This window comes from Perognathus longimembris, chromosome 2, assembly GCF_023159225.1.
Source record: "Perognathus longimembris pacificus isolate PPM17 chromosome 2, ASM2315922v1, whole genome shotgun sequence".
In the NCBI taxonomy this organism is placed as follows: Eukaryota; Metazoa; Chordata; class Mammalia; order Rodentia; family Heteromyidae; genus Perognathus; species Perognathus longimembris.
The window spans coordinates 24,859,583-24,884,000 of NC_063162.1; the positions used below are offsets into that span (position 1 = coordinate 24,859,583).

Sequence of the window (24,418 nt, forward strand, 5' to 3'; positions counted from 1 at the left end):
TCCTTTCTTAAATGTCAGAGGATCCCTTTATGGAATTAAAAAAAGATTATTGTGAAAATAATCTTATAACTTGTACTTATTACTTACTCTAAGCCAGAGGGAAAACCTAGCAAAGTCCACTTCAGGACTCTCTCCTAGAAAGAACTGACACAGTTCTTTCCTAATGGGCAAGTAGATCAGACTCACCTCAACCCTTTGGATGTAGGCAGACTTGGACCTCTCCTGGGACTGCAGTGAATTAACAGAACATTGGCTCCTCGCATTTGGCTTGTTATGACTCTTCTGCCAAGATCTCTGGCGCTCAGACCTGGGTGAGCTCATGGCAGGAAGGATCCCCACACAGTTCACCATGAGGCCTTCAGTTAGCCCATGACCCAAACACAACACCAGCTCCTGTCGTCACACCAAATCCCTCAACAGTAGACTGTGGTAAACATTATAGCCGTGTGCCTCTATTTATTCTCTGAATTGTACTGTAGAAACACATGTTTATAAGAATAAACAATCACAAGAACTTCCTACACGTAGTTTTCACAGTTTTCTTGCCCTGTGTCCTCATATATATCAGTCCATTTGCTGTTTCTAAAAGTTAACCAGAGTGAGGCTTGGAGCTGACACTGTATACTTCATGCATAATACCATCTAATTCTCAGAACCTCTAGAGGTATAGAAGGTATGAACTTTTTTTATAACCAGGAAACCTAAGCTTACCCACAGTAGTAAATGGCAAGGCTGAGATTTCTATCCTTGTCTTTCTGGTTCCAACTCCCTTTCTACTGGACCTCAGCCTGAGCATCAGAATGCTCAGTGCCTGAGGCCAGTGATTGCCAGACCTTCTGGGTAACCTCAAAGATGTCAACTCTTACCTCAATTAGATGCATGACCCTACTTGGTCCTTACCACAGCCCTTGGAGGAAGGCACAATGACTGCCCTGTATTACAAATGATGTTCAGAGAAGTTAGATCACTTCCCCCAAAGTCCTATAGATACTGGGGAGTAAAGCCCAGAAGTTAACCCCAGGCTTGATATAGCTCCTAGCTGGTGCACTAGCCTGCCTCCCTACCCTAACTTTTCTCTTACCCCAAGCCTGCTTGCCTCTGAGCCCTGCTGCCCTAGAAGCTGCCTGTGAGGGTCAGGGGGCCGTTTCCAGGTGTTTTTGTTGTTGTTTGTTTGTTTAGATTATCTTATTATTATCTTCTCTAACCTCTTTACCTCTTAATGAATAACTTGAAATTTTTATCTTAATTTTTCAACCACTGGTCATAGAGTACTACAGAAAAGAGTTAAAACATTTTGAGGGAGACTGGGGATATGGCCTAGTGGCGAGAGAGCTTGCCTCGTGTACATGAGGCCCTGGGTTCGATTCCCCAGCACCACATATACAGAAAACGGCCAGAAGTGGCGCTGTGGCTCAAGTGGCAGAGTGCTAGCCTTGAGCAAAAAGGAAGCCAGGGACAGTGCTCAGGCCCTGAGTCCAAAGCCCAGGACTGGCCAAAAAACAAAAACAAAAACAAAACATTTTGAGGGGCTGGGAATGTGGCCTAGTGGCAAGAGTGCTTGCCTTGTATACATGAAGCCCTGGATTCGATTCCTCAGCACCACATATATAGGAAAGGCCAGAAGTGGTGCTGTGGCTCAAGTGGCAGAGTGCTAGCCTTGAGCAAAAAGAAGCCAGGGACAGTGCTCAGGCCCTGAATCCAAGCTCCAGGACTGGCAAAAAAACAAATTTGACAACACCAGCCTTTTTGATGTGCTAAAGGTTTCTACATGTCTCCACTGAGCCTCTTGTTTCTGTGGTCTCCCATTGGGAAACATTAACCTTGGCACAGTGGTGGGCGCCTGTAACTCCGGCTCTCTCCATAGCCCTAAGCAGGAGGATCACTTGAGCCCAGGAGTTTGAGACCAGCTAGGGCAGCACAATGAAAGAATGAAAAGAAAAAAGAAAGGAAGGGGGAAAGGGAGGGAGGCAAGGAGAGAAGGAAGGAAGGAAGGAAGGAAGGAAGGAAGGAAGGAAGGATGGATATGTAAGATCAATAATATGAACAAACTATCCAAAGCCTACCTTTGTATGTGGGGGGGGGACACAAAACCTTTTATTTTCTCCACATCCTAGCTCTTTTTCCAACTCAAAACCAAAGCCTACAAAAGCACATTACAGTTTAGAGCAAGGCAAGAATTGGGCCAGTGACCTCAGAGCCAGGTTCGAGACCAGCAGGACTGCCTGTGTGAGTGTAAGCACACAGCAGAGACATCAGTAGGAGAGAGGCCGGGAAGAGCAGTCTGGAGCCACACGCACCAGCTCCTCCGAGGTGAGCAGCTTGCTTAGCCCCAGCTCTCATGGCTGCAGAACCTGACATGTTCCTCACCCATTCTAGAACTCAACGTGGCATTCCCTGTTCTTTTCTCTTTGCCGAAGGTGTGTAGCTAGCTGAAGATCAGAGTTTCTGGAATAGTACTAAAAAGAATATGTTCCTGGAGTCCTTTCTGTGGTCACTCTAGCTATGGCAAGGGTCAGCCGTCTCACAGTATTTAAAAAAAAACCCTGTCAGTGCTGTATGATTGATTGCCAGGGACCTTGGCTTGGAATTTCTGGGTCTCATTCCTGACTAGAGCAGCTTTGAAGCTAAAGTAGTTGCCCACAATGTGAGACCCTCACCACTTCCCTGTGACTGTCCATGAGGTACAAGGTCAGTTGGCCAAAAAACCTCAAGGAGACCCATTTCTGAGGAATGTCAGGGCTACTTGGGCTAGTTCTATGGATAAGGAGGGAGCCATCCAGGACCAGACTCAAGGTCCATGAGCAGCACACCTGGAGTTTGCCACTCCCCATGAAACCCTCTGCAGGGTTACATGAGGAGTAGCAAAGGCCAGGGTCTATACTCAGGTCTCAGGTGTTCCTATCCCCCTCTTTCATTCCAAAGCCAACCTTTAAAAAAGAAAGTGGTAAAGCAATATTCTTTCCTAGACCACCACCCAAATAATGGCTACTCAGCATTTCAAGGGCCTGAGAACAGAAAGAGCAGACTGTGAGGGCTCTGTTGTCCAGAGGAAGTCCAGCACAGGCAGCTTAGGCCTGATTCCTAGCTACTCAGGATCTCAGGATCACTACTCAAAGCCAGCTTGGACAGGAAGATCCATCAAATTCTCATCTCCAATTAATCACCAGAAAGCTAGAAGTCGAGCTATGGCTCAAGTGGGAAAGCACCGGCTTTGAGTAAAAAAATCAAAGACACAGTATCTAGGCCTTAAGTTCAAGCCCCAGCATACACACACATACACTGCTCAGAGGAAAGTTCTTTTTATTTTTATTATTATAAAGGTGATGTATAGAGAGGTTACAGTTATATGTCAGGTAACGAGTATATTTCTCCCAGTTTTTCCCTCCTATCCCCACCCACAAGTTGTATAGTTCATTTCCAACATAGTGTCTAGTGAATACCACAGCTGCATTTTGTTCATCTTTTATCCCTCCAAAAGAAAAGTTCTTGATCAAATGTCCAGGAAACCTAGTACATAGCCACACTAGTTTTACTTCTTAAACTTTAGTATGGTAACAAAGTGATCACTAGTAATATAAAAGCAGAATTTCTGTAGAAAAGAGGATGGCACTCTTAAGGCCAAGTTCCCTTCCCTTATGTTTCAGATCCAGACTGGTCAGAATAGACTTCTAGAATGTAGGCCAGGTATCTGTCCACCAGGTGTCATTATTTACCAATCCAACAAGACACTGGACGGTCTTAGATTCCATGCTGGGGATCAAAGCTAGAGAGAATATGGGGTGAATGACGGTCGATTTAGGGAATGGCATTATGGTTGGAAAGCATCTGGGGAGGGGGGCTTTCCAAGATCACAGCAACACTTCCCTCTCAGGTTTCCTAACTTGCTGCTTCCTCTAGAAGGAATTAGAACTTAGGTTCTTAGGAGTAGCCTGGCTTCCAGCCACACTGGGCAAGACTCAAGTGTGTAGCTGCAAATTGTCACTAGTCATTCCTCCAGTAACCAGTTTCCTTGCCATCCAATCCCCCCCGGGCCTCCCCCCAGGCTCCTCCTGGTTCATGGGCCTAGGGGCAGAGCAAAGCACCCACAGTAAAGTGACAACAAAGGAATTACTTCTTGATCTGAAGGGCTCTAGAAATTCGGCATCTTTCTGGGTGCTGGTGACTCATGCCTGTAAACCTAGTTACTCAGGAAGCTGAGATTTGAGGATCATGGTTCAAAGTCAGCCCAGGCAGGAAAATCCATGAGACTTTTTTTTTTTTTCATGAGACTCTTCTCTCCAGTTAACCACCAGAAAACTGGAAGTGGCGCTGTGGCTCAAAGTGATAGAGTGCTAGCCTTGAGCAAAAAGAGCTCAGGGACAGTGCCTAGGTCTTGAGTTCAAGCCCCGTAACTGACAAAAAAAAAAAAAAAACAGAAAAGAAAAGAAAACAAAGTCAGCATCTTACATATGTGGGAAATTATGGCCTGTGAGAGGAGATTGCTGAGGTCCCAAGTGAAAGGCCACTTGGAGGGTTGAAAGGGGAAAAGGGGCTTCTGTACCCAAACCCAACAGACTGTGATGGCTCAGGCCTGGTATGCCCTGCTCTCCCTCAGAGCCAGCCGTTGCTGCTGAAGTCTGCCCGCAGTGCCTCCTCCTCAGCAGGGCTCAGCTCCTGCAAGGGGGCTCGGCAGGGACCTCCATAGTAGCCAAACCAGTCCATGGTTTTCTTCAGCCCTGGGATTCCGAAGCGCCTGGTTACCTAAGAAGCAGGATCTGTTAGAAGAGACTGCAGAACCAACCCCATGACATACACACACCTACTGGGGCCCAGAAATCTGTTACTCTTCTACTTCCACCCTCCTTGCCTGGTAAAGGAATGATCAAATTTGAAATACCCCAGGTAGATGGAGAATTCAGATCTAAAGATTAGGAAGTAGATGAGTAATAGAAATCAAAGTACAAAAACCTCAGATGGAAGAAGATGCCTCCTGTGGTTTTAGGAGAAAAATCTCCCCTAACAGGATGGAGAGCGGCTTTCAGTCCTCAAGCTAGAATTAGAGAAAACAGGGTACTAGTCTTAAGCCAGTTCCCCAAGCCTGACCTGGGGCACAGCACAACTGGGAAGTCAGAAAGATGATGATGATTTGTGACAGCCTGGGGCATAGCCCAGACTCTTAGTCTCCCTGGCATCAGGGTCCCCAAGCGTGTGTGTGTGTGTGTGTGTGTGTGTGTGTGTGTGTGTGTGTGTGTGTACACACGCGTGCGCGTTTATGCCAATGTTGGGGCTTAAACTCAGGGCCTGGGTACTGTCCCTGAGCTTAAGCCATAGCTCCACTTCCAGCTTTTTGGTGATTAATTGGAGATAAGACTCTTAGAGGCTTTCCTGCCCAGGTTAGCTTGTGATCCTCAGCTCTCAGCCTCCTGAGTAGCTAGAACTACAAGCGTGAATCACTGGCTCCTGGTTATGCCCTACTATTTTAAAGCTTTTACAGGAAAATTAAACACACCTTATCCCAAGAAGTTTTGTGTATAGCTGTATCATTTGCTTAATATCAGAGCAGTTATTTTGCCTATTGAACTGAGGGGACCACATAATCTCTGAAGGCTTGTCTATTACAACTACTGTAAATCAGGCTTTTTGCTTTTGTTAGAGCTACTGGGTATTTCATGCTGATCAGTGTTAGGTGGCCAGTCCCCCGGTGGCTCACATATAATCCCAACTACTCAGGAGGTTGAGGTCAAGGATCATGATTCAAAGCCAGCCTAGGTAGAAAAGTCCATGAGACCCTTATCTTCAATTAGCTAGTCAAAAAAAAAAAAAAAAAGCTGGAAGTGGAGGTGTGACTCAAGTTGCAGAGTGCTAACCTTGTATAAAAAAGGCAAACAAAGCTCATACCTGTAATCCTAGCTATAAAGGAGGCTGTGGTCTGAGGATCTCAGTTTGAAACCAGTCCAGGCAGGTTTATGGGGCTGGGAATGTGGCTTAGTGGTAGAGTGTTTGCCTATCATTCATGAAGCCCTGGGTTCGATTCTTCAGTACCATATAAAGAAAAAGCCAGAAGTGGTGCTGTGCGGTTCAAGTGGTAGAGTGCTAGCCTTGAGCTAATAGAAGCCAGGGACAGTGCTCAGGCCCCAGGACAGGAAATATATAAATAAACAAACAAATAGCTGGGCTCTGTCTCACACCTATAATCCTAGCTACTCAGGAGGCTGAGATCTAAGGATCATGGTTCAAAGCCAGCCTGGGTCTAGACCTGGAGCAAAGCTTGTTCTCACCCCGGTTTTCTAAATATGGCAGGTCTGTTCCCTCTTCAGCCCTCTGAAAAGAACTGGCTGTTTTGGTGATAAAGACCATAGGAAACCCTAAATATAGCTGGGGGCCAGAGGCCAGTTAGGCGGGAAGGCAGAGGAAGGACATTGCGTTCAACAAGGGCAGGGCAATAGAGTGACATCAGACTGCTCTTGGAGCATCTGAGCCTACAACCTAGGCAGGCAGCAGCAAGGTATTCCAGGCATTCCCGAGTGTGTGCCTAGTGCTGCTGGCACAGGAGGGCACAGACTGCAGGGGGATAGCAAGACAGGACAAGGCTGTGACATCTGAGCTTCCTGTACTCCCAAGGGGTAGCCCAAGCTACTTGGTCTGTAAAGCAAGGCATTACTACACCTACCTGTAGAGGTGTCATAAGGATCAGGTGAGAAAACCACCACTAATAGTAAACCAATCCCTAAGGACTCCAGAAGTACCACCTCATTTTTCTGTCCTTCCTAGTGGAAGGACAGGTGATGGGACAGAAGGTCCTTCTCTTTCAAGGTGGATGCAAGTAGGAAAGCCAAGCCCCTACCCAGTGGAATGTTCAGCATGCTCAGGGCAGCTTGTATGCCTATGGACTTGGCTGAAAGTTCCTCATTTCAGCAACTTCTTACAATCTACTTATAGTGTTGATCCCTGGAGAAGCTCCATATCCAGGAGGCCTGTGCCTTCTCTTCAGCTGTGACACAGCTGTGAGGGCAGTCCAGAGCCTATTCACCACTTTACCCAAACAAAGCACTGCTTGAGGTCTGCTCTCTGCAACTGAGACTACAAAGGAAGCCAGAGGGACACTTGTCTCTCACATAAAAGTTCAAGAGAAGAAATGGAAAGCTCAGTGATCAAAGTAAAGAATATTTCAAAAACGAAAGATGCAATCTAGGCTCTGGTAGTCGCAATTATAGCTAATATAATTCTAGCTGTAATCCTAACTACACAGGAGATTGAGATCTGAGGATCAAGATTTGAAACCAGCCCTAAGGAGGAAAGACTGTGAGATTATCTCCAATTAACCAAAAAGTCAAAAGGGGAGCTGTGGTTCAAGTAGTATGCTGCCAGCCTTGAATGAAAACGCTATTGGGCAGTACCCAGGCCCTGAGTTCAAGTGTCAGTACCAGCACACCCACAAAAAAAAAAAATAGAGAGACAGCTGAGTATGGCAGTCCAAGCACTTAGGAGGCTGAGGTTAAGGATGGTGAGTTCAAGTTCAACTTGGGCTACACTGTGAGCCTCTGTCTCAAAGAAACATCTGTCTTTGTGTGTCTCTGTATCTCCATCTCTCCTGCCCACCCCTTTCTCTTTCTCTCTCTCTTTCTCTCTCTTTCCTGTCCACCTCAGTTATCAAGAAGGTTTTAGGGCTGGGGATATAGCCTAGTGGCAAGAGTGCCTGCCTCGGATACACGAGGCCCTAGGTTCGATTCCCCAGCACCACATATACAGAAAACGGCCAGAAGTGGCGCTGTGGCTCAAGTGGCAGAGTGCTAGCCTTGAGCGGGAAGAAGCCAGGGACAGTGCTCAGGCCCTGAGTCCAAGGCCCAGGACTGGCCAAAAAAAAAAAGGTTTTAATTTTGATAAAGATTCCTGATTAGGGCACGTGGTCTGACTGCAGAACTCCCCTGAAAAATCTGGGCTCCAAACATCATTAGCCCTTCAACTCTTCCACCATTCTGATTTTCAGGATCTGGCCCCTATCTAGCTGATCTGAAGGCCCATGGTTCATTGTGTCTGGTCAGTGCATCTCTAAGAAAGGTCCAAAGATTACTGCTGTCATAGCCACTTGGGATTTCAGAGCATAAAACGTATTCAAAGGTTTAGAACTTTAGCCCTTGTGGGAATCCCAGTATACTCTAGAGTTTGAGAAACAACATGGCTCAGCTTTGTCTGCAGCCAGGATTTTCTGGGGAGGCACAGGAAGTTCCCACACGAATGTTTTCTAAAAGGACTTTCTGAAAGCGAAGGAACTGAGTGAGAACCCTGTGCCAGCTTTGGCATCCACTCCAATAGGACGCAGGGCCCCCTCTCCATTGCCCTTAGTTAGCTTTGCTCACCGCGCTGTTGGGCTCGATGAGACGATGTTGCAGCTCCTGGGCCGCTTCCCATTGCCCAGTGAGACAGAGTCGCTCCAGCTGGCACACCTGGGCCCCCAGGACATTAGCCAGACCACCTATATTTCCCACGGCTCCTGTCCAGAACAAGATGGTGAACATCAGCCAGTGACTTCTTAAGATAATCCCAAACCCTGCTCCCTGCTTTTCATTCTAGGGACATACGGTTTAAATTTTGACATTACTATCAGCCATATTGCTGTGCTTTGAGTCCATTTCCAAAGAGAAAAGCTGCCTGTGTATTCCAAAGGGAATCTCACAGGTCAAGAATGGCTCAGAGGGGCTGGGGATATGGCCTAGTGGCAAGAGTGCCTGCCTCGGATACCCGAAGCCCTAGGTTCAATTCCCCAGCACCACATATACAGAAAACGGCCAGAAGCGGCGCTGTGGCTCAAGTGGCAGAGTGCTAGCCTTGAGCAAAAAGAAGCCAGGGACAGTGCTCAGGCCCTGAGTCCAAGCCCAGGACTGGCCAAAAAAAAAAAAAAAAAATGGCTCAGATGGGTTCAGAATGGGGCGTAGTGGTAGAGTACTTGCCTAGCATGCACTGGGTTCAATTCCTCAGTACCACATACACAGAAAAAGCCTGAAGTGGCGCTGTAGCTCAAGTGGTAGAGTGCTAACTTTGAGCAAAAGAAGCTCAGGGACAGTGCCCAGGCCCTGAGTTTGCAAGCCCCAGGACTGACAAAACAAAAACAAAGAATGGTTCACAGCTGTCTACAAGATGTAGAAGGCAGATCCTGAAGGCCAGCTCAAGGACAGTTTCCTCCCTGCATCCCCTATCCTCCAGGAGCCATGTCCCATCTGCCTTCTATACCCTGAGCATTCCCTCAACAACCTCTTGAAGCATCAGTACTGGAAGGGACAGAAATGGATGGGAGCCTGTGCGCTTTGAAATCTTATTCCTCCAATGAATTGAACCTGTGGGTGAGAGTGGGGATGAAGGAATGGAAAGAGCTCGAGGTATAAGGTCAGAAGACTGAGCATTTCCTCCCCTTGGCTGCTGGATCTTGGACATGCTGCAGACCCTCCCTAATCCTCTTTCTTCTCATCTGTATGCTACAAATGTGTTTTTCTGTGATCTCAGAAAGCCCCACTGCTGGGCTCCAGAAGCTCATGCTAGTAATCTTAGCTACTCAGGAGACCCAGATCTGAGGACCACAGTTCAAAGCCATCCAGAGGGCAGGGAAGTCTGTGAGATTCTTACCTCTAATTAACCAATAAAAAGCCCAAAGTGGAGGTATGGCTCAAGTGGTAGAACCTTGAGAGGAAAAAGCTAAGGGATATTGCTCAGACCTTGAATTCAAGATCCAGTACCAGCACAAATTAAAAAATCAAAACCAGGCTGAAAGGGCTAGGAATATGGCCTAGTGGTAAAGTGCTCACCTGGTATACATGAAGCCCTGGATTCGATTCTTCAGCACCACATATATAGAAAAAGCTGGAAGTGGTGCCATGGCTCAAGTGGTAGAGTGCTAGCCTTGAGCAAAAAGAAGCCAGGGACAGTGCTCAGGCCCTGAGTTCAAGCCCCAGGGCTGGCAAAAAAAAAAACAAAAACCCAAAACAAAACCGGGCTGAAAATGTGGCTTAGCAGTAGAGGGCTTGCTTAGCATCCATGAAGCCCTCCCTGGGTTCCATTCCTCAGCACCACATAAACAGAAAACGCCAGTAGTGGCGCTGTGGCTCAAGTGGTAGAGTGCTAGCCTTGAGCAAAAAGAAGCCAGGGACAGTGCTCAGGCCCTGAGTTCTAAGCCCTCAGGACTGGACAAAAAACAAAACAAAACAAAAAAAAATCAAGACCTAGACAACAGCCAAAGTCTGCAGAGCCAGGGGATAGAACTAAGTCACTCAGATCTGAACTCACTGGGACTTTGGCTGGAGGGAACAGATGCTGCCTTTCATCCCCTCCCCTCTCACTTGGACACAAAGACCTTGACCCAAAAGAGACAAGAACAGTTGATCTCAGTGGCATCCCTTAGATCCTGGATTGCAAAGGGTCTGATCAGGCAGAGGCAGATCCCTGGCCCAACCCTGTAGGCCTAGCAATTCATTCTGGCCTAGAGCCTGAGGGAGAGGAAAACAGCTCCTGGTCTAGAGAGGAGGCCCCAAGAATCTCTGTCCTCAGAGAATGATTTACAAGAGGAGATTAAAGGAGCTAAATTTGTCACCTAAACATGGAACTCAGGATTTGGAACAATCTTTTTTTGTTTGTTTGTTTGTTTGTTTTATTAATTTAATTTATTTATTAATTGAACACAAATTTTTTTGACAAGGTGTTGTGCAAAAAGGATAGAGTTACATAGTTGGGCAGTGTGTACATTTCTTGTGATATCTTACACCCTGTTTTTCTATCCCTTCTCTAGGTCAGGTAGACATATATACAATATACAATGTATGAAGAACATATACAGTAGCCACGTGGCCTCACCCAAGAAAGTTTGCCTAGGGCTTTAAATGTAATGTCGATATTAGACAGTATGTTGACAGTAGTCTTATATGAACGTACATACATAGCTTTTGAGCTATTGTATTCCCCTGAGAGGTCACTTTTTGACCTTTATATGTTGAGTGGAACAATCTTCCTACAGGCCAGGAATCATACAGCCACCCTACTCCACCCAGCATCACTCCCAAGTACCCAGGGTTCAAACAAGCAAACAAGGTTGCCAGGTTTCTGGTAAACCAACCTCTACAGACCCCGCTGTGGCCCCAATGGCCGGGGCAGATCTTGGTCACCTAGGACAATTTGAAAGCAGTAGGCCTACCCACAGCGTAGCTGGCCAGCAGGAATCCAGCGGATCCAGCTAACACCTTGAAATCCTGCTTCTTGGTCTTGTGAATAATCAGCCCAATCCTGGTTATCTGCAACAGCAAACTCCATGTGAGAGTGAAGCCCAAGGCCTCCGCTTCCAGGCTGGCCAGGCTAGCCAAGCACTGTCAAAGACCAGCCCGGTTCCCAGAGGGACAAAGACTCAGAGCTCATCCAATAGAGAGAGCCCATGCTGGAGCCCAGGACTGACTTGAGTCTCAGAGCTGCTTTGGAGTTAGCAGGTTACATGATAGAACCAGAGGAGGGGAGGGTCCCGGCCCGGGAGCTGTGGCCACTCACATCACCACCGCTGTCCTTCATGCCCACGATATTCGGGTGATGGGACAGCGTGACCACCGAATCCACAGGCAGCTCCAGCCCTGTGTTGGCAGGGACACTGTAGAGCACCACAGGGATTGGAGAGAGGTCAGCAACCTGAGGGGAACAGAGAAAAGACAGAGAAGGCAGCCACCTCCGATCCCCAGAGCTGGTGATCTGCCCCCCTCAGGTCCTGGCCTGAATCACTGCAGGGCTATCTGGAACTGAGGGCAACAACATTGGAAAAGTGCCTACTGAGTGCTTTGCATGTGCCGAATGCATCTCGAAACCCTTTGTATTCCAGATCTCATTTACTTAACCCTGAACCAACCCCAGGAAATGTCCTTCATTTGAGAAGAAACGGACACACAGAATGGTTGGGCAAGTTTCCTAATGTCATACAGCTTGTGCATGCTGGAATCCCACTTGTGGCCCATGGCAACCATTCACATGATATAGGCTTGCCACTCCACGCCCAGCTTTTCTGGATTCTCATCCCGAGCAGTGCCTCTGGCTGGTATCAAGCACTCTTAGGTGTCTGACCCAGGATACCTACCTTGGTGTAGTGGTGAATTAGGGCAGCGCTGTTCATGCGGCCACGATAGTAGCAAGGAGTCACCACAATGACGGCATCAGCTCCAACCTGTGCCATGCTCAGGGTCATTTCTACTGTAGTTTGAGTGGCTACAGGAAGGAGGAAGGAGAAAGAAGAGAGGCATGGGTTAACATACTGGGGCAAGCCAAGGCACAAAGAAAATAGATAGAACCTGAACCCAGGAGACCCCACAGCCCAGTCAGCCCAGGGGCCAGGATTCTGTGGCCTCACACTCGCAGCCAGAGCCAGCAATCAGAAGCTTGTCCTTGGGGATGACCTGGCGTATGCGGCTCACCACCTCCAGGCGCTCAGTGCTGGTCAGGAAGGGGAACTCGCCAGTGGAGCCCTGGACCACAAAACCTGCAACAGAGACCCCATCACAGTGACCCGTGGTTCCCACGAGGATGCAGGTGTTCAGCATGCTCTCTGCTTCCTATCACCCCCAGTTCCCACTGCTACAGCAAGAGAGGCAGCATGCACTCACCAGCTACTTGTTGTTCTCTGTTTTTTGTTATGTTTTTGTTTTTGCCAGTCCTGGGCTTGAACTCAAGGCCTGGGTACTGTTCCTGAGCTTCTTTTGCTCAAGGCTAGCACTCTACCACTTGGGCCACAGAGCCACTTCCAGCTTTTTCTGTCTGTGTAGTACTGAGGAATCGAACCCAGGGCTTCACGCATGTTAGGCAAGCACTCTACCACTAAGCCACATTCCTCGCTCTTGTTTTTTTTTTTTTTTTTTTTGGCCAGTCGTGGGCTTTGGACTCAGGGCCTGAGCACTGTCACTGGCTTCTTCCCGCTCAAGGCTAGCACTCTGCCGCTTCTGGCCGTTTTCTGTGTATGTGGTGCTGGGGAATCGAACCTAGGGCCTCGTGTATCCGAGGCAGGCACTCTTGCCACTAGGCTATATCCCCAGCCCGTCACTCTTGTTTTAATGAAACATTTTAGCTGTACCAAAAAGAATAGGCAGGTAAGTAGTCCTCTGTGATGTGCCCAGAGCAACCATCCAGTATCACCTCCTTCCTTGCCTCTCTGTCCTGACTTATTACTTACACACACACACACACACACACACACACACACACACACACACACACACACACGGCAGTACTAGAGCATGAACTCAGAGCCTAGATGCTGCCTCTTAGCTTTTTTGTTCAAAGCTGACTCTCTCAGGGCTGGAGATATGACCTAGTGGCAAGAGTGCTTGCCTCTTATACATGAGGCCCTGGGTTCGATTCCCCAGCACCACATATACAGAAAACGGCCAGAAGTGGCACTGTGGCTCAAGTGGCAAAGTGCTAACTTTGAGCAAAAAGAAGCCAGGGACAGTGCTCAGGCCAAGCCCCAGGAATGGCCAAAAAAAAAAAGCTGACTCTCTAACACTTGAGCCACAACTTCATGTCCAGCTTTTTGCTGGTTAATTGGAGATAATCGTCTCATAGACTTTCCTGGCCAGACTGACTTAGAAGTGAGATCCTCAGATCTCAGCCTCCTCCCATTTATCTAAGATTACAGGTATGAGCCACTGATTCCTGGCCTTGGTTGTTTTGGTATGTGTGTGTGAGAGGGGGAGGGGGATTTTAAACTATAGAAATAGATTCAAGCTTACCTAACCTTCTGCAGTTTGCTGCTTTTAACATTATGTCTTGAGCTTGTCTGCAGCCACACACATAGCTCTGGATTATTTAACCATATTATGAGGCCACAGTGTGTTTTTTTATTCTCTTTGCTACTACAAACAAAGCTGAGATGATGGTTTTCTTTGCACACAGCCAAGAATTCCTCTATAGTTCCTGCTGTTAGGGACATAATTGCCCAATCGTGTCTGCTATTAGGGGCATAATTGCTGAATCACATCTACGCGAATCCTCACAGGTTCCACACTTTAAACTCATCCGCTCTCACCCCAGAAGCAGCTGAGACCATCTGTGTTCCTCAAGGCCAACTCTTGGTATCATCAGAAACAATTTTTATCAAGTTTCTGGGTGGAAAGTAATACGTCATTGTTTTCTTTTGCATCTTTCTGCTCTACACACTATCTGCAAGGTTTCTAACCTGTACCAGTGAACCATGTCAGTTTAATTTCTATGACCGACCAGCAGAATCGATGCCCTCTGTGGAACTTGACTAGAATGTTGGGGGAAACGTTTCCTTTCAGGTTTTCCCATTCTACTCTTTTCCTCTTCTTTTGCCACATTCCATTCCATTCAAAGGAAACAAGCCTGAAGGAATTTATGAATACAACACAGAGTGTACAGTAGGATTGTGGACAGATATTTGAGAGAAGGAAAAGAAAGCCAGAAGCAGTACTGACATATGAAACCCCCTGGTGTACCATGGTGAGAGGTGAGACATAGATCTGATGGGGAGCTTCCTGGCAGTCAAAGTTAAAAGAGAAACATGGTCAGCTAACAGATATGTAGAACCCAAAAGATAAAAGCAAAACAGCTGCCCCAGAGAAACACAGAGTTTCCTGGCACTGAGACCAAGAGAAATTGTTCCTGTGAGTCATCCTTAAGGGGACACAGTGTGATGGAGACTCAACCTCATACCATAAGCCTTTTCCATGTACAAACCTCCACTGCGTGGGTTGCCAGGACCTGTCTACACTGAATAATTAACTTCTTTTTATCTCAAATTTTTTTGTCTTAGTAACATTTCAAGGAACATCTTAAGGCAAATAGATTTTAGCTTCTATTGGATGGCTTCCTGAAGGTAAATTTCTCCTCCTCAAGCTGGGAGCCACAGGGAAGTCTCCTAATATCTTGCTGGGCACTGGTGGCTTACTCCTGTATACTCAGGAGGCTGAGATCTGAAGATCACAATTCCAAGACAGTCTGGGCAGGAAAGTCCATGAGATTCTTAAGGACAATTAACCATTAAAAAGCTATATGCGGAGCTGTGGCTCAACTGATATAGTGCCAGCCTTGAGCAAAAAAATCTAAGGGACAGTTCCCAGGCCCTGAGTTCAAACTTCAGTACGGGGGAAAACAAATACCCCACATCCTGTTCCCTGAGGCCCAAGTGCTTCCAGCAGTCAGATCCATTCACGGCCGTCAACCCTGAGAAGGGTTCTCATCTGCTTCCAGCTCTGGAATTTTAAAAAGTTTTAAATTGGAAAATTTTAAAGCCTTCAGTTAGTGATATCGTTTACATGTTAAATTTGTTGGTTCTGTTCATTGTACTATGATAGGTAAGGTAATGAAAAAGAAAGAAAAGGCTGGGCACCAGTGGTTCACTCCTGTGATCCTTGCGACTTAGGAGGCTGAGATCTGAGGATCAAGGTTCAAAGTGAGCCCAGGCAGGAAAGTCCCAGTGAGATCCTTATCTCCAATTAATCACTCAAAGACTGAAAGTGGAGCTGTGGCTCAAATTGGCAGAATGACAGCTTTAAGCAAAAGTGCTCAGGAATAGCGCCTAGGCCCTGAGGTCAAGCCCCACAACCAAAATCAGTCCAACATTGTAATTAGGTCTTTCTCCATACAGTGAATACTGAATAGCATGATGCATTTATTCACCCTTTTACGCCCCTCCCTTCTACATCCATTGGTTATTTTTGAAATAGAGTCTTGCTTCCTGTCAGAACACCTTTGGTCTGATATCTACCTCCACATGCTTTCCACAAACTGCAATCATGTTTCCCAAGCAGGTAGGATTATAGACATGTTCTTAATCTGAAATTGTATGCAATAAACTTTTAATAAAGGATTAATGGCCTCCCATGTGCATTTCCTGTTTGGGCAGTATGCTGAGGCTTGAACCCAGTGTCTTGTGTTTTCTAGACAAGTGCTTTACCACTTGAGCATCCAGACCAATTAAAAATTTACTATGAAATATTTAAAATATATAAATTTTGATTGGTGATCATTATTAGCAGTATTGCAAAATATTAATCCAACTATGCTCCATAAAAACAATTAATAGGGTTTTCCATCTATTACAACCATTTGTAATTTGAGACCCACAGACTGAGAGCTCTGGGTAAATCCATGAGATCCAAATGGCAAGAAACTTCTATGTCATTTGGTGTTAGTGCCTCATAGGTGACTTCTCTAAAGAGTCACAGGGAAGTGGCTGCCTTCCCTTTTGTTTCTTGAGTAATATCTCCCATTTTTTTTTAAAAAAAAAGCCTTTTTGAGACCCAAGATGAGGAGGCAGGGAGTGTGCCAGGCTTGCACAGTGCAGTGGAAGTGTTAGGAAGTGTCAGTGGAGGGATTGTATGAGAGAGATGGAGTGGGTAGGCAGGAAGTGGACAGGGAGGCAGCGTTGGGCAAGAACCAGGGATTTCCATGGACTTGGTAGCAAAGCTGCAATCTAATCCCAACAACATCTCTTCCCACGTTTCTCTCTGAACTTCAAATACCACATTTGCACATTGGAGATAAGACATCTTCCTTGCGGAACTATGACTTAACACTGAGCAAGGACTATACTAAAACGAGCTTTAGAAGCCACTAGTAGTATAGTAATGCAGGTAGCAGCCATAGAAGCCCCAGCCACCATAGGTGACAAGAACCAGAAAAGGTTATTACTATACTGGCTCCACAGTTGTGGATGTGAATGTTGAAGTTCTAACAGGGGCCCTGTAAGCAGGTGGGTCAGGGAGAAAACTGCTATGTGGACCCTGCAGACTTGAGATGGCAGCAAGGGGATGGGGCCTGAAGTTCCCTGGCTTGCCTACTCTCTTCTGTAAGCCTGTTCTTGGTCCTGCTCCCTGGGGAGGCCTGGATGCTCCCTCTTTCCCAGGTAACTACACACTGGTTGATCTGGGGTCCCTAAGGCTGAGGGAAGCTTTTTCATGGAATCTCAAAGCAGGTCCAGTTTGGCCAGGTGCAGTTAGCTCACACCTATAAATCCTAGCTACTCAACAGACTGAGAATCACAGTTTGTGGTTCAAAGTCAGCCTGAGCAGAAAAGTCCCCGAGACTCTTATCTGTAACTACCAGGTGTAGAGGTGTGGACCCAAGTGGTAGAGCTTGGAGTGAATAAGGGAGAGCTGGAGGCTTTAAGTTCAAGCCCTAGTACTAACACCAAAAAAAAAAAAAAAAAAGAATAATAACTCAGGCCAAAGCCCACTCAGTGGAGAAAAAAAGAATTCAGGGGCTGGGGATATGGCCTAGTGGCTAGAGTGCCTGCCTCGTATTCATGAGGCCCTGGGTTCAATTCCCCAGCACCACATATACAGAAAATGGCCAGAAGTGGTGCTGTGGCTCAAGTGGCAGAGTGTTAGCCTTGAGCAAAAAGAAGCCAGGGACAGTGCTCAGGCCCTGAGTCCAAGCCCCAGGACTGGCCAAAAAAAAAAAAAAGAAAAAAAAGAATTCAGGTTACAGACCACTGGGAAGGCTGTCGGAAGAAAGACCCTTTCCTACCATGCCCACAAAAGCCCTGGACTCCGAGTGAGGGATGCAAGGCTTTATTGGCTCCGTTCCAGGCGTTTGGCATCAATGTGGGGCTCTTGTCTGCTCCCAGGATCTGCCTCGTCTGTCTTCTCTTGGTGGGTGTTCATGGGTCCGGGTCTGTCATGGCTGACTCACTTCCTCTCAGCTGTCCCTCTGGAAGGGGCTACATGATGGTAGACCCCCATCCATGACTCCTGTCATGAGGGGCCTGAGGAAGAAGAGATTTGGGCACAGCCTCCTGCCCTGGGTCCCAGAGGTTCCCCCACAGGAGAGAAAACAGTCCTGCGGGCCAGCCCTGCTGGGGAAGGGATGCGTGTAGTTATGTAGCTTCAAGAGTCATAGGCTTGGTGGCTGCGGGTGGGCAGGCTATGACTCTGGTGGCTATGATGACTCGAATGGCCCTGATGGCTCGAGTAGCCTGAGTGACCCTGGTGGCTTGAGTGACCCAAATGGCCCTGGTGGCTGGAGTGGCCTGGAAGGGCCTGGTGGATCATGTAGCCTGGATGACTCTGGTGGCCCAAGTACACAGGATGACCCAGGAGGCTCTGGTGGCCTGAATGGGTCAGAGCGCTCTGGTGGCCATGACGGCCTGGGCTATAGAAGGTATGTGTATGGTTGACACCGGCTAAGCTGGATTCCCTCTGAGTGAGGAAGTCCCCTTTCAGCTTTATCTCCACCTCCTCCAGAGCCTTCAGCTCCTCTGGGTTGATGTTTCTGGTCTCAATGTGGCTTGAGTGCTGGTTGCCGGCTCGCTGCAGCATGGAGTTAGCTAGGTGGTGCCCCTTGGCGTCGATCTCCTTGGCACAAGCAGCCACGGCGGCCCATGTGGCCTCATCGGTGGATGAGGTCCCCACTGACTCCTTGCGGATCTCTTTGGTCACCAAGGGCCCACATAACTTCTGCTTGCCGTGGAAGGAGTCGCGGTGCAGTGTTGGGTTGCCCTCTCCGTGCCTCGAAGTGAAGGTCTCCATGCGAATATTGGTGCTGGCCTCCCCACACCCACTCTCAGGCTGAAGAGAGGTGTTGCCAGCACTAGTAGGGCCACAACAGTCAGGGCGCAGCTTCTCTTCAGATAGTCGGCTAAAGTGAGATTTGATCCAGCTCTCATTGGGGTTGTGGTAGTCTGAGTACCCATCTTGGGCAGGCTCAAGCACTGTCTTCCTCTTCCTCTTCCTCTGCGCCCACAGCATGAGGCCTCCGCCTCCTAGCAAGAGGACAGTCCCCAGCACCACCTTGCATGATGGATGCTGGAGGAGCTCCAAGAAGTTCTCCAGGACCCTACGCCAGGCAGGTAGAGCTAAGAGCGCACTGAGAGTGGCGGAGCCCAGGTGGTATGGCTCATGCTTAAGGCTCCCCGAAGGTGTCTGGTAGGCAGGCTCCCTGCCTCGCCCTCCCCTAGGATGCCATCTGCCACCTCAGCAATGAGCCCCATTGTGAGGAAAGCAGTGAGGGGCCAGGGCGGGGGAGGGGGAGGCCACCACATCCCTCATGTCTAGCCTGGCATTATGTAAGGCTCAGGGATTACTTGACAGCTGCCCTCAAGTATTTTTGACCCTCTAGTCTTTGGATTATTCCCTCCCCATCTAATGAGCTCCCAAGGGGCAGAGGATGCTAGGTTAGGCTGAACATGGCCAAAGGACCTCCTTGGATGGGCTGACATTCATTCTTAGCTTCAAGATTGGTGTCTCCCTCTATCCAGGGCCCAGCTTGGCATATGTCAACCCCACCTATAGCCCCAGGCCCATTAACAGGGCAGTGTCCAGAAGGAAAAGGGCTCAGAAAGGAACTCATTCTTGGAATAACATAAGGTCACAACTGGAGGAAGACAAATAGTTGGCTTAGAAGACAGAGCAGATCAGACTGGAGAGTCTACATGATCCCAGGTTGCCAGAGCCATTCCAGGATCAGGACAAGCTAGCTTTTGCCTTAGCGATGCACCAGCAGATCCAAAGCTTGCCCCTAATAAATGGGCATAGAGAGGTATTGACTTGTAGGCTGGCTGACAAGGGTTGCCATGGGTGCCTGACAATCCTGAGTAATTCTCTGCCAATTGGGCTTGAAATAGACCTGGGATGCTCCATTTTTACTTCCAAAGGCATATAGCACATTTCAGAAATGAAGGAATGACAAAATGGGTTTATAAAGCTAGCAACAGGCTGGGCACTGGTTGCTCAGGCCTGTAATCCTAGCTACTCAGGAGGCCGATATCTAAGGATAGCAGTTTGAAATCAGCCCAGGCCAGAATGTGGATGAGATTCATCTCCAGTTAGTTAACCAGCAAAAAGCCAGAAGTAGAGGTGTGGCTCAAGTGGTAAAATGCTAGCTTGAGCAGAAAAAGCTCAGGGACAAACCCTGAGTTCAAGCCCCAGTACCAGCATACACACACACACACACACACACACAGCAATGAGATATTTTCTTTGAGTAATAGTTTTTGAACTCAGAGTCTTGTGCTTGCTAGGCAAGTACTCTACCATTTGAGTTACACCCAAGCCCTTTTTGCTTTATATCTTTTAGAGGGTCTGCCACTTTTTCCTAAGGCCAGTCTCAGACTGTGGTCCTCCTTCTAAATTTCCCACATAGCAGAGATCATAAGCAGGTACCACATATTTAACCTGCTTATTGAGAAGAAAGTCTCATTTGGGGGTGGGGGACAAGGCTGGCTTCAAACCTCTATCCTCCTGTTTCCATCTGCCAAATAGCTCAGATTACAAGTAGGGGCCACCTCATCTGGCAGAAGTGATCGTTTTAATGTACACAGAACTATTTTCTTTCATAGGAAATAATGATCTACTCTCCTTATATAGAAGGTATGAGACACAAGATTTTATTTTAATGGGGAGGATCACCTTCCTAGTCTTGCCAGAGATACAGAGGTAACTCTGTATCTGCTAGCCTCATTTGGAAATAACAAATCAAAGTCCACCCCCTTGGTGGTTTGTGGGTGTGAGTGAGTTCAGGGCCAAAAGTCCCTCTGAAAAAAACCCTGTCCTCCAGTCCCTGGTTACAACTTTTATTTGAAAAGAATACTCTTCATTCAAATAGTACAGATTAGCAATGCTAAAAGAAAGTAAAAGCTTATTCGCAGGGAAATGGTCAGAACTTGAACAAATAATGTTGAGCGAGACAAGCCTAGAACACAGAAAACAAAGGGGCATGATCTCCCTGATATATGACTGTTAAGAAAGGGTGACGGAGAGACAGTAGAGACCAGGTCTGTGAAACCAAAAACTGCTTGTCAAATGGTATTTCCACAGGATTGGGGCAGCGACCCAACAGTATGTAACTAAAACCAAACAACTACTCAACATATAAAGGTCAAAACTTGACCTCTCAGTGGAATACAATAGCCCAAAAGCTATGTATGTACGTTCATATAAGACTACTGTCAACATATTGTCTAATATCGACATTACATTTAAAGCCCTAGGCGAATTTTCTTGGGCTTGGCCACGTGGATACTGTATATGTTCTTGGTACATTGTGTATTGTATATATGTCTACCTGACCTAGGGAAGGGAAAGAAAAACAGGGTGTAAGATATCACAAGAAATGTACACACTGCCCTATTATGTAACTGTACCCTTTTTGCACACCTTGTCAAAAAATTTGTGTTCAATTAATAAATAAATTAAATAAAAAATAAAAAAAAGAAAGTAAAAGCTACAGAGTTTCAAGGCAGCGCCATCCAGAAGAATCTGTGTTCACTGACACCTCAAGGACAGATTCCTTCTTCTTTTGGGAAGGTTTTGTTGCCTACTCTCCCTCAATGGGACCTGTGGTAGCAGCCTCTTCTGCCCCGGATTTTTGGTTGTGAAGTCTACTCCAGACGCAGGTGAGACAAACAGCAGAACTAACACGTTCTCTATGTTCTGGTCGCCAGTGTTCTGTGGTTGAATGTCTCTGGAGGACTATATCAAGCCCCATGATGAGGATCTAAAGGCTAAGTTACCATTCTTAAATGAGAAAACTGGGTTGGAGATTATGTGATTCTTTTGTCCCTGTCCTGGCCAGACCAGGAGCCTTACCCAGGATTTCTACCTCCAGACACTGGACCTTGTTCAACAGCCTCTATCTCCTTGATGTGTGGCTGAGAGAGCCAACTCCATCAGAGCTGGTGTTCAGGGTTCCCCACACCCACTGAAGGATGAAGGGGAGAGCTCCAAGAAGAGACCAAGGGTCTGTCTATAGGCAGACACTAATGCAGAACCCATTCTCCAGGCCCCTGAACAGAGTCTTCTGTCAGAGGCTAAGGATCCTTATGCTTTGCTCCAAGGGAGCCTGGCTGAGGCCTGGCTCATAAGCAAATCCAGCACACCTGCACTTAGAGTTGCTATGTCGGTCCAATGTGGCTGTCCACAGGGCATTCATTGTGCCCTGGGGAAAGATCACATCACCAATACACAAAGCTATGAAGGGAGCTCAGTTGGGCTACAGATCACTGTTTTGTTTTGTTTTGTTTTTGTTGCCAGTCCTGGGGCGTGGACTCAGGGCCTGAGCACTGTCCCTGGCTTCTTTTTGCTCAAGGCTAGCACTCTACCTCTTGAGCCACAGCTCCACTTCTGGCTTTTTTCTATATATGTGGTTCTGAGGAATCGAACCCATGGCTTCATGTATATGGAGAAGAGCATTTTACCACTAGGCCATATTCTCAGCCCCTACAGATCACTGTTGCAAAGCAATTTAGCTACCACACAAATAACACTGCCATTTTAAAGAATTATCATCACAGGATCAATAGTTTCTCATGTGATCTGGACTCTATTGCACTATTGGTGGAAATATAAACTTAAGCAACCACTCTGGAAGGCAGTTTGGAGATTCCTCAAAAAACTTAACATAGAACTATCCTACAATACAACGATACCATTCTTGGTCTTCTACCCAGATTATTACAAGTCAGGATACAATAAAGACACTTGCACAGCTATGTTCATTGCTGCGCTATTTGCCGGAGCCAAGTTATAGAAACAGCCCAGCTGTCCTACAATGGATGAGTGGATCAAGAATATGTGGTACATATACACAATGAAATTGTATTTATCTATTAGAAAGAATAATATACCGTTAGAAGGGAAATGAATGGACCTAGAAAAAATATGCTCAGAGAGACCAATGGTGCATATTTTCTCTCATATGTGGAAGCTAGATACAAACATACATGATAACATATGCAAGGTTTTACACATATAAACACAAACAAACTGACTAAAGAATGGCATACTCAGGGGAGGAGTCCAATAGTGTAACTCCTCTGAGCAACTATCAAAACAAATGCCAGGAAGTGGAAATGTGTTAGGGGTGGCGTAAGGAGAAGCACACAAATGGAGGGAGGAAGGGTGAGTCATTATATTTACTGCACATCATGTTTGTTTGTTTTCTGCCAGCCCTGGGACTTGAACTCGGGGCCTAAGCACTGTCCCTGGCTTTTTGCTCAAGGCTAGCACTCTGCCACTTGAGCGACATCGCCACTTCCAGCCTTTTCTATATATGTGGTGCTAAGGAATCAAACCCAGGGCTTCATGCATATGAGGCAAACACACTACCACTAGGCCATATTCCCAGCCCTTACTGCACATCATGTAAAAACTGAATTATGTAACTCGAGAACAGGGATGGGAGGGGAAAAGGGGGAGAATGATGGAAGGGGTGACATTGATCAAGATGCATTTACTCATAACTTGACATGGAATTGGAACCTGCTCATACAACTGCTTAATAAAATATATGAGCTGGTCCCTGATCTGTGTGTGTCTGTGTGTCTGCGTGTGCGCATGCGTGTGCATGTGCATGCACCAGTATTGGAGCTAGAATTTAGGACCTTAATCTCTCCTTTAGCTTTTTTTTTTTTTTTTGCCAATCCTGGGCCATGAACTCAGGGCCTGAGCACTGTCCCTGGCTTCTTTTTGCTCAAGGCTAGCACTCTGCCACTTGAGCCACAGCACCACTTCTGGCCTTTTCTATATATGTGGTGCTGAGGATTCAAACCCAGGGCCTCATGTATACGAGGCAAGCACTCTACCATTAGGCCATATTCTCGGCCCCCAGCCACATGATCTCACGCACTGACAAAGACACTCCCACCCATCTTCCAGTGGGATCCCCACACTAAGCCTGGGAGCTGAGAAGTCCTTTCCAGCTGGGGGAACAGCAGCAGGTAAAGTTCACTCCAAAGTGCCAGATCTATGCACCGCCCCGAACACGGGCCCCAGTGCCCCAGTGGAGAGGCCTGCTTACCTCGGAAGGGGAAGGTACCCAGTTTGTGCAGGTTCTCCTCCAGTTTTCCATAGTCTATCTCCGCCGTGGCAGTGAAGGGGGTTGTCAAAGCAGGATAGGTACCAGAGATGTCCACCTTTCTCCCTACCCCTGAGGTCCAGCCCCTCACATTTCTGGACAAGCCCTTGCTCAGTCTGTGTCTCACAGAGGCCCAAACTCCTGGGCCCAGCATCTCTGCAGAAGGCCGGAGGCCCAGCTCTCTTTGTCCCCAAAAGAGGCTAAGTTTGGACTCCTTCCTACCCTCTGTTAATGATCAATGTATCTTGTTAAAAATTCGCAGCTCCCTGACTTGTAGGCTCTAGAGCAGGCCTGTGCTTGGCACTCCCAGGGTCAGGGAAAGGCCTAGAGGTCCCGGGAGTCCTTCCTTCCTCTGGGGCAAAGCGAGAGAAGTATCACAATGCACTGTCTCTCAGCTGCTGAAGAAGTGCTGCAACACTTGCTAGACAGACTGGTTCTTGGGGTTCCAAAACTAAAGAGCATTTCTGGTAGGACCTGGGCCTTCCACAAGTCCCAGCCCCCAAACCAGGAACTGGGCAGTTGGCAGTTTCTAGGCTGCTCAGAGATGAGTGGAGCTGACTGGCTGAGCTGGCCTGCCCCGCCCTATGGGAGGGAGGCACCAACAAGCTGCAGGCTA

General features: G+C 47.4%; 2 protein-coding genes across 2 annotated transcripts; both read right to left on the reverse strand.

The window, feature by feature from the left end:
• Window positions 1–3,527: 3,527 nt before the first annotated feature.
• On the reverse strand, window positions 3,528–24,269 carry Hoga1 (4-hydroxy-2-oxoglutarate aldolase 1). Its single transcript, XM_048338531.1, has 8 exons — window positions 23,746–24,269; window positions 12,344–12,472; window positions 12,074–12,201; window positions 11,500–11,634; window positions 11,156–11,252; window positions 8,337–8,470; window positions 4,542–4,740; window positions 3,528–3,763 (listed from the first exon to the last, which is right to left on the reverse strand). The coding sequence occupies exons 1-7, from the start codon at window positions 23,954–23,956 to the stop codon at window positions 4,591–4,593; spliced, it is 984 nt and encodes a 327-aa protein (XP_048194488.1). The 5' UTR covers window positions 23,957–24,269; the 3' UTR covers window positions 3,528–3,763; window positions 4,542–4,590.
• On the reverse strand, window positions 17,427–19,763 carry C2H10orf62 (chromosome 2 C10orf62 homolog). Its single transcript, XM_048338533.1, has one exon. It carries the CDS (start codon window positions 18,696–18,698, stop codon window positions 17,838–17,840), a length of 861 nt encoding a protein of 286 aa, XP_048194490.1. The 5' UTR covers window positions 18,699–19,763; the 3' UTR covers window positions 17,427–17,837.
• Window positions 24,270–24,418: the final 149 nt, after the last annotated feature.

Excerpts from the sequence above, each read along its gene's own strand:
- C2H10orf62 (XM_048338533.1), bottom strand. The coding sequence starts at position 18,698 with ATGCTGTGGGCGCAGAGGAAGAGGAAGAGGAAGACAGTGCTTGAGCCT.
- Hoga1 (XM_048338531.1), bottom strand. The coding sequence starts at position 23,956 with ATGCTGGGCCCAGGAGTTTGGGCCTCTGTGAGACACAGACTGAGCAAG. Across the intron at positions 11,253-11,499 it reads TGAAGGACAGCGGTGGTGAT|ATAACCAGGATTGGGCTGAT; the intron begins GTGAGTGGCCAC and ends TTGCTGTTGCAG. Across the intron at positions 4,741-8,336 it reads TCATCGAGCCCAACAGCGCG|GTAACCAGGCGCTTCGGAAT; the intron begins GTGAGCAAAGCT and ends CCTGCTTCTTAG.